Source organism: Meleagris gallopavo, chromosome 8 (genome assembly GCF_000146605.3).
Source record: "Meleagris gallopavo isolate NT-WF06-2002-E0010 breed Aviagen turkey brand Nicholas breeding stock chromosome 8, Turkey_5.1, whole genome shotgun sequence".
In the NCBI taxonomy this organism is placed as follows: Eukaryota; Metazoa; Chordata; class Aves; order Galliformes; family Phasianidae; genus Meleagris; species Meleagris gallopavo.
The window spans coordinates 9,604,542-9,614,705 of NC_015018.2; the positions used below are offsets into that span (position 1 = coordinate 9,604,542).

General features: G+C 36.1%; 1 protein-coding gene across 2 annotated transcripts in view; it reads right to left on the minus strand.

Moving 5' to 3' along the window:
* Positions 1 to 10,164, minus strand: part of CTNNA3 (catenin alpha 3) — a 289,557-nt gene that overhangs the window by 4,913 nt on the left and 274,480 nt on the right. For both annotated transcript variants that reach the window (XM_031554365.1, XM_019617498.1), the window contains one exon: positions 2,246 to 2,326. In XM_031554365.1, coding sequence (XP_031410225.1) covers positions 2,246 to 2,326 — 81 coding nt within the window. The remainder of the gene's footprint in view (positions 1 to 2,245; positions 2,327 to 10,164) is intronic.

Below are 10,164 nucleotides of genomic sequence, written 5' to 3' on the forward strand. Positions count from 1 at the left end.
AGAACAGCCCCATCCATAATAATTCTGATATTTTAAAAATGAAGACGATACCAGGATCAAAATACACTGAACCTCCTGTCAAATTATCTTTTAAAATTTGTGTCCAACTGAAGAAAACTGATACGCTCCCATCAATGTATATCACGTGCACTAAAAATAAGTACATAAATGTGACCTTGAGGAATCACGGTCTAAAATACTGATTTTCATTCATAGCATCAACAACAAAACACTGTGGAACCTTATCAAGGGCTAATAATTCATCATCTCCAAGAGAAATGTTAGGGTTCGGGGATATAATCCAGGCTACAGTAATTTTGCAGCCTCACTACATTATTTTAGGACTTCTGACCTCAGTCACATTCATGGTGAATTTGAGGCATTCAGTTTTAAAATAGAAGCCTAATTTTCTCTCTCATCAAATAATTATTTTCTGTTGCTTTTTACTGGTGTGGTTGGATTAATTAATCTTTCACATATAAATTATCAGTATTATTTTGTTTCAAGAAATCCTGTATCCTGCTGTTCAGAAAACGAAATATCTTTTTCTAAAAATGATAGTGCTGTGTCTTCGCTGAATACAAACAAGTTTGAAATACGTTCTTATTTTAACTATGCTAAGAAACACCTGAAGCTGAGATTTTCAAATTTGGCCTGTGTTCTATTAAAGAATGAAGAAATGCAATGTTAAACAAGGTAAGGAAAAGGAACTGCCTGAAGCAGTATTAATTTCTCTTCAGTCTAATCCTAACAATCTTTTTTTCCACTACCCCATATATCTGTTTTTGGCACTGACCACCTGCAGAGCAAAATGCTAAGAATTAAATAGAAATATAGCAAGATAAGTAAACAAAGAACAATAGCAACCGCAGCTCTGGCAGGTGCTATCAGGGAAGGAATTTTAATCACAGCACAGTACATCTCCTACTTGTAAGTGAAAGAGACGCAATCAGGAGGAGGATGTTGTCTAACTTGGAGGGAGTACAGCAAGTATTTCTTTATACATACCTTCTAGAAAAATTTACTTAGGCCACACAGTTACTCTGCCACAGAGCTACTCTGGTTGTCGATACTAGTTCTAAACTATCAACTGAGCTGAGCATGACTGCATTCAATCCAATCATTTTACAAAGGCTTCTAGACAAAAAATTTTTTAAAATAAGTTTTAAATGCTGCAACAGAGATATTTCTTGAGTCAATGAAAAGACGGAGCTTATTTTACTTATGGAAGAGACAGTATAATACAATGGAAGAGTTAACAGAGCTCATGATGAAAGCCTTCATCGCAAGGGTGTCTGAACTGAATGCAATTTTGATGAAATGTGAAAGGAAATGGGATAGCTAGTTAGCTGCAAATACCATAATACAGTTGTCTTATTTTTCAAGGTTTCTCCTGAATGAACATGGGAGACAGAAAAGATTTATTTACCATTATAAAACATAAGAGTTGGGTTGTAAGACTGTATACAAAGTTGGGACAGATTTTCTTCCACCAGAGAATTGACAAACAGCCAGTGCCAGATAGGATAAAAGCCATGTGTGTTCACATTCTGTGTGGCCATAAATTTTCACATGGATGGCTGGGACTGCTTGGCTGAAAGTACTACAAGCTTTTCAACTCTCCTTTCTAAGATGGAACTTCCTATACTTTCAGCACTATAAACAATTTTCTCAAAGATGCTTTTTGCAGCTGCAACGATGTATACAGAACTGATTGTCCATTGCTCATCTTCCGTGATACACCAAAGCTGCAGATTTTGATCCCTGCTTTACTTTAGTCTTAGGATAATGGGATGCAAAACATGAGGTTTGACTCTGGACCAATTATTCACAGTACCCTTCTCTGTTGCTTAATCTCCTACAGAAAGGAAGGACTAAGCATAGACTCCGTGGTCCCTTCAAGGTATGTATTCCAACAATAGAAAAATCAAGCGAATGATAATTCAAGTACTTTTAGAATAAAACTAAAAAGCACATTACCAATATATGCTTCTAGAAAATGTATATATACACACACACTAGACATGTGCACATGTCTACATACATATACTCTGCCAACATCTAAACGTGGTAGGGTTTTTTGCACAGTTTTGTAGATCTGCACATATATGCTGTAATTATCTTCAGTATTTCTCTAACACAGAAGAAAGGTTTATTTACAAAATGTAGTGTCATAAAATCTGAAAACTGCAGTTTAGGCAAGTCCTTAAGTCTACTTTTTCTACCAGTTCCCCAGGAGATTTACCTGTCTGCGAAGATCTCTTGTCTTCTTGCACATACTGTCTATTGCAGTATTCAAAGCATCACTTCTTTCTTTCCTGTCAGTCTGTAATAAGCATGACAGAAAATAAAATAGTATTTATTCAGCAATTCTTTGTGCTCTCAGATCATTAGAGCATTTGGTAAATCATATATGATATGCTTACGGATTATTTTTTCCCTAATTTCAATGCAAGTATCCCTGATTTCTGAAATTCCACAGAAAGCTGATTTGTGACGCTGAACAAAATCCAATGAGTCAAAACAAGTTTTACTAACTGCACGTAGGAAAGAAACTAAGCAACTTTATCTTCTGAATTGCTGTCATACAGTAATTTATAGGTCAGGATTACTAATGAAATAACATTAATATAATTATTATTGATGCCATTCCATTATCACCATATTGCGAAAAATCACCTTTTCCACTCTACAAGCAATTCATAAAGTCAGATGTCCACAGGCTGTTTCATAATGCTTTAATCTATAATCATTATTTTACTCCCACAGACCAGAATGGGTGAGTTTCAAAACTTCCACGACATTGCAATGCAAAGGCAAACACTGCCAATGAAAAGGGGCAATCTTTCCATTTATCAGCACATTCATTCTCAGTATCAATAGAATAGAACTACTGAAATATTTCAGAGATCTTTAGGGAATCAGCTATATACCTTCCAAGCAATCTTAACTTTTTATTTCTGTCTACAAGCAAAGCACTTATATCACTGTTAGCTATTGGGAAAGCACAGCAAGCATTTCGTTCTACTGCCCAGCATTTTTTCTATATGATACTAACATACTAGTTGTCTTAAGTAGTCTTTTTTCCTTGCTAGCATATACTGCTTGCTAAATTTTTGTTTGTTTGTTTGTTAAATCAGCGAACAGAGCAACATGCTTAGCATTAAAACAGACTAGAGACAACCAGGAGCTTTTAAATTAAATGTGTAACATCACAAATGCCTTTAAATGATTGGTGCATTTTCTATCAGCAAAGGTAACTACAACTTTTAAAAATTATTTCAAGATTCTTTATTAATGCTTTGATGTTTTCCTATCATCTTCAGTTTCTAAAATCGCATATAATCTTCACAGGTAGACAATCAAATATATATTTTGGAAAGAGAGATTATTATAGAAACGTGATGACTGTTTGTCAAATCAGCACTTGTCTAGGAACTAAGGTAAATAAGATTCTTGTAATAAGATTTGCAAGCTACTGTCAGCTTTGTTAACAAAATCAATCCTTTCTAACAAGCTAGGAAAACAGGCCCAATAAAAGTACTGTGGACATAAGTCAGCTCAATGTCTACCTATGCATTTTTCACATGATAAAAGTTACAGCTCTGCATGGGCACATTCTTTGAAAGTTTTTTATTTGTAGCCTTTTTACCAACAATGACATAATCCATGCAAAAATACTGTGATATTTTACAAGTTCCCCTAGTAATCTTCAACTTCAGTGGAGGTAACTGATGATACAATTGGCTCTAAGCAAATCTAAATCACTGAGGCAGCTAATAGGAAAGTACATAACAACCAACAAAACCTAAATATACTGTACAACAGTTTCCAAACATGAAATATGGACAGATCAACAATGTGGTTAACTTCATAGCTTGATACAGTTTTTCTTCCTTAAAGAAATATGAAGCTTCAAAACACATTCCTGTTCAGGTGAATCATTCTTTTACAGATTTAAATATTTCAGAATTGCATACAGCCTGTGAGAGGGACATCTGACTACAAAGTCTGCTGAGAGAGTACACTTAGAGGTCAGAGGCCTTGCATAGCATTGCCCAGCTTCTGTAAAATATCCCTATCAGCCCTAAGTGCCTTTGAAGATGGAATTACTCCTTTCAGTTAAGCCCACTAAGATCAACAGACTTTCAGATACCTACATGACAGCAGACATTCAAGTTCTATACATGCTGACCACATTTTGGGCTTTTTTCAATCATCAGATTTACTATTTTAGAAGTCTGTGTTACAAACAAAGGCATGTTGAAAATGAAAATGTCCACACTATGTACCACTCTCCAGTAATACAGCTAAAATGACTGTACTGGAAATATTCTGCATCTGCTTGCCAGTGTTCTTCTGACGACTGTTTATTTAAAAATAAACAAGTTTTTTCTGAAGTAGCTCATTCCTCTAAAGGTGACTGAATAGAGGAAAGGGCTATGGAAATTCTAGATTCTAGGTTACAAAAATCATGCAAATGAACTAATTCCTTTATCTCAGTTTTCCTGTATGCAGCTACAGTTTTATTTTGTAAAATATACGTCATAATGACTATATGACTCCCTTGTGTAGATATTACAAGCAATATACAGCTCTTATTTCAATGCATTTTTAACTCAATACACGCTTTACAAGCACAGAATCACATTATTAACACTTCCATAAATGAAAATAAACATTTTAATTAACACTGCATAGCCTGAAGATAAACGCTAAGTATTGCCAACAATACAGGACTGATTTTTTCATACACTTGCAAACAACGCTCACAGAGCTGGAACACCTCTTCTATAAAGAGACATCAAAGGAGCTGGCCTGTCCAGCCTAGAGAAGATAACTCATTGTGGCCTTCCAGTGCTTAAAGACACTTTTAAACAGGAAGGAGATTGACTACTTACATGGTCTGATTGTAACAGAACAAGCGGGAATGGCTTTAAACTAAAAGAGGGGAGATTTCAGTTAGATATTACAAAGAAATTCTTTAGTACGTAGATGGTGATGTACCGAAACAGGTTGCCAAGAGAAGCTGGGGATGCCCCATTCCTGGAGGTATTGTAGGTCAGGCCGGATGGGGCCCTGGACACACAGTAGATATTAGGGTATATAGTGCTTATAGATGTTTCACCTTTTGAATTCAAAGGTCACTGAAATCTACAGAAAAGCATAACAGTAATGAAAAAGTATCTAGAAAAATAGTTTCACGCTTCACTGTATGTTTGAATGTACATTGTATGAATAATGTTGTCATTACAATGGAAAGTTACATCAATGGGTTTGTGCAAGTCCATAAATAATCCATAGATAATATTTGCTTCCGTATTCATCTCATGAAATGCTGTTGGTTCAAATACTTTTCTGAAATACAACAAAGAATATTTCAAGTGTCTGTCTTAAAACAAACACACACATAACCTTTGTAAAGAAGGATCCAAGTAAATCCTATTGCAGTCTTCATTTATATTAAAAGCATATGAACTAAAGAGAAGGGCAAAAAGGTTCATCCCCTTGATTAGTGGGCTTGTGCTTGGCAAAATTAGTGGCAGAGCTTCAGCAATCAGCATGTAAACAAAACTAATATCACTACTGACATTCTTTGCTGGAGTAAGACAAAGTACCTGTTACCTGAATGCCAATTGCAGAGTTAAGAGATCTGAGAAGAAGCAGGAGTGAGTGCTTGGCTGTGAACCAGTCCTTAGAGAAGCCAAGCATTGGGCAGCCACATCAGAAGGACAACAGGACTACAGAAACATTCCCACAATGGGAACAATCTAACACAGCACAGAAGGGTCAAATCAGTGATTGAATAACCTCTTCTTTACAATTACTATCAAAAGGAGGTCTGCGGGCAGATCTTTCAGGATTGCATCTATTCCTGACACCTCCACTACATGAACAAGCAACAGGAACCAAGTAATATGAACGCCACTCCCAGCAGCAGTCTTCTGTCTCATAAATGCACTTGCCACTGGGCTGCTCTTCGAGACTCTTTCCTTACCCTTGCTCCCTGCACTGCCAATGCCAGCGGTGACATTTGAACTGTAAATAGCCAGTCTTCCCACACTTTTACACTTAAGGCATAAGGCCCTTTACACTGCTGTTTCTTAGGGTACATTGAATTTACTACAACCAGAACGCAGAAATCAAGTTTCAGCTGTCTTCCTATCAAACCTCTTTGTACCCAAATGCATCTGCCTTCCCATATTAACAATTACTCTGTTGTTGTTCCTCTCCCCTCCCCACTGCTGTCTTGTTTCATTTTAGAAAGATAAAACCTTCACTACCGTTACTTTCTTGCAGTCTTGCAGTATAGTAGGAAAAAAAAAATTATCATGCAAGTTTCCAACTACAATTTTCAAGTAAAAAACAAGATCCCTTGTTGAAACACATAGTGACAAGCTAGACAAAACTATGAGCTGCTCCAAAGCTATAGATCTCAATGGACAATGTTATGTCATATTCAAATACAGAACGAAACCAGCTGGATTTAAAGAGTTTACAATTCTTATTTTCAAGCATGTCTCGCACTTTTAAACAATATTTCACAAAGGTCTCATATCCCTTGCCAGGAATGAGTAATGTTTTTGTTGCAAGTAACCTCTTCGAAACAATGGGACTATTTAAAATACAAACACTTATTTTTTTTTTTTTACTTATTTTTTAAATTTAATTTTTAAATCTTTCAAGAATTCAGCAACAGCAGCATCTAATTAACACTGACTGAGAAATCTCTTCAATTAACATTTTAGAGTTACTCAAGGAATCCTGTGAAAAGACAGCAAAGAACTCGAATTTGACATTTTAAAGAACAAAAATTCTTTTGAAAAGCCAGAAGATTCCAGACCTTCTCACAAAGCACTTCAGAGTATATTTTTATTGAATATCAAAAGCAACCAAAAGGAAATTCATTTACAATATTTATTACCTCTTTTTCTTAATACAGGCAACATGCACAAGAAAAAAAAAACTTATTTTAAGTGAAAACACTATCTTTACTTGATAAGATTCCCTACATACTGCTATTAATAAAATCTAGTGCACTTTTTCTACAGACACCCTACTCAAGGAAGCTAGTTTCTGTGAAAACAGGGTACTACATTAACAAAATAACAATAATTGCTTTAATTGACAAGGGCACAAAAAAAAATCACATGTAATTGAGCAAATAAGGAATCTTTAATGTGAAATTCTCTCTTGCTATAGATACCCTCTTCAGTATCTTCAATATGCATTTTTTCCTTTCTCCAGTTGTAATACACAGCTCCCTATTGATCTAACAGTGTGAGATGCAAAGTGCGTTGGAAGAAATGAATCATCTCAATCTCTGTCGATATCAGATGGAGTACAGGGGGCTCCCCTCACTGTGCGAGTTACCCTTTCTCAACCAGTTCACAAGAAAAATCCTGAACTTAAAGCCCTCTCTGCATAATTCCATTATATCATTCAGTTATAACTAGTTCTTAATACCAAAAACCAAATTCAATTCTAGATGCGCATGGATAACACAGCCTAAGGAAAAAAAAATAGAATCTATAACCCCTAAATAATAAAAAGTATTGTAAAAATCATAATTAATCCTATTTTCTCAGAAATAATGTTGTTGGTGGAAGATGCATCAGATTGCACCTTAGTATCAACTCACTGAAATTCCGTCTTCAGTGAGACACCTGAAGACAGAAGAGCAGTCGAGGTACTTCCAAGGACAGAGATGGATCTCTGGTTTCTGATATGAGCACGAGATCATAAATCCTCTCAAAAGGGGAATGTGAGCAAGCTGCAGGAGAGAGGGAAAACTATGTAGTTTTGAGTTTTTATTGTTTCTGATACACAGGGTCAGCATCTCATTGTATCAGTTCTTCACATGTTTTTTACATTGAAATAGTAGAAAAATTTCAGTCTGATTCCAAGGTGGTCATAAAATATCCAGTATTTTCCTAATACACATCTTAGATACAGTCATGGAAAATGAATGTATCACAGCTGGTCTGTTGCAAAGCAATTAAAATGATTGCTTACTATTTCCAATGCAAAATCAAAACCCACACATACTTCTTATTTGAAATGCAACAAATGCTTCATAAAGAAGTCATACAGGCCAGTGGTCCTTTCCTTCAGGTTGTACTTCAGCTTTAAACTATTCGGGGAAATCATAAGGAAATAAAAAAATTCTTCTATTTATTTTGATCAGATATTGTCTTATTCACTGATTACGCAAATATAATCAAAAATAGAGTAATATTTATACCATCAAACTGATAACAAGACACATACTGAAGGTTCGTCTGCTTTTCCTTAAGGAGCAATTTTTCTAAGTCCCCGTACAAAAGTTTTTGATCGAATATCCATCCATCATTCACCAAAGTATTCTGGCAGCTTTGCAGCAGTGAAATTGGAAATTAGTTGGAGAAAAGCTTTTCCAACAGCAGCAACATAAGGCTTTCCTATGATGAGCTATCATATAAAGTCCTTAGAGATTATACGCTGTTATGAGAGGGAAGAAGGGGATGAAGGGGAAGGAGAATTTGAAATAGAATACAATAGAGTTGCTAAGACAGTCCTTCTTATCAGATTGCTTAGAGCTTTTAGCCACACCCTTAAATCAAAAAGTTATGGTCTTACACTGAAACCACAGATCGGAAAATCTCCAGCTTTTTTTTTTTTTTTTTTTTTTTAAAGATAAGGGTAGTGAGGCACTGGTGCAAGTTGCCAGAGGTGGTCAAAGTTCCCTCCTTGGAGAACATTCAAGATCAGGTTCGACCAGGCTCTGAGCAACCTGATCTAGCTGCAACACAATTCCAGTTCACTGAAGGGGATGAAGGGGAGTTGCACTAGGTAACCTTTAAGGGCTCCTTCCAACTCAAAAGATTCTATGATTCTATGAAATCCCAATCAAAGACTATAGAATCATACAATCACCAAGTTTGGAAAAGACTCCAAGATCATCTAGTTCCACTGTCTACCTACCACCAATACTTCACCACTAAACCATGTCCCTTAGTACAACATCTAAAGATTTCTTGAACACTTCCCACGATGATGACTCAACTACCTTCGCTGGCATACCATTCCAGTGCCTGACCACTCTCGAGGAAAATAAATTTTTTCTGATATCTAACCTGAACCTCCCCTGGCTCACCTTGAGGCTATTCCCTCTTATCCTGTTGCTACTTACCTGGGACAAGAGGCTGACCCCCACCTCTCCACAACCTCTTTTCAGGGAGTTCAGTAGGTATAATTCCATGTAGTTAGGTACCAAATGTATTAGTTAATCCCTGTGTAATCCAGAGAAGCTAAAGTAATGTGATTTGCGAATCAAGGAGGCTGGAAGAAACTTCAGAATGATCAATGAATGAAAATAACAGCTTGTAGGTAAGAGAAAGAGCAACTGGCTTAAATATACAAATTGTTCAATTGAACACTCATCAGATTCCTCAACATACAATGAATCTAGTTTGTGTGAATTCCTTTACATGTTTTGTCTACATGGAGGACAACAAGATAAGAGGTATAGCAATACAAGATGTTTTAGGAATTGTAAGAGCAAACAATAGTTGATGAAATCACTTCACCAGAATTCAGCACTATCAGTCACTTCTGAATAAAATATCATTTCTTCAGCACAATGAAATGACTCTGAGCTATTATTCCCTGAAGCCTGAGACTAAATGCTTTCAACACACAAATGTTATTTAAAAATAAGTTAAATAGAGAAAATCTATTTCACTGAAGATAGTCTCTGCTGTTAGCACTTACAGAGCAAAGAACATGAAAGAGATTGATAAAAGAGTACTTGAATGATCCTTTTACACTGCCAACTGCAAGGAAAGAGGCCACTGCACAGTCATTTATTTAGCAGACTGATTTGGACAGTGAGAAACTTGAGTGTTACTGTGGTAGTTGGATTATACTCTCAGTGAAAGAAGCGTACTGAGATCCAGGGTTTCCACAGTACCAAAGAAAAAAGCAATCTGATAAGTGTTGCAGCTAAGAGGGCAAGGGAGGCTGCATGTGATAGCAAGCAGGGAAGACTGCTGAAAATTACAATCTTTGGAGGGCAGGGATTTGCAAAATAATACATAAGATCAGTAAAGTCATTCAGGGCATACTGCTCCATGGTTCTGTGCTGGAATTCTCTGCATTTTTCCCTAGTTATTTTTGCATTAA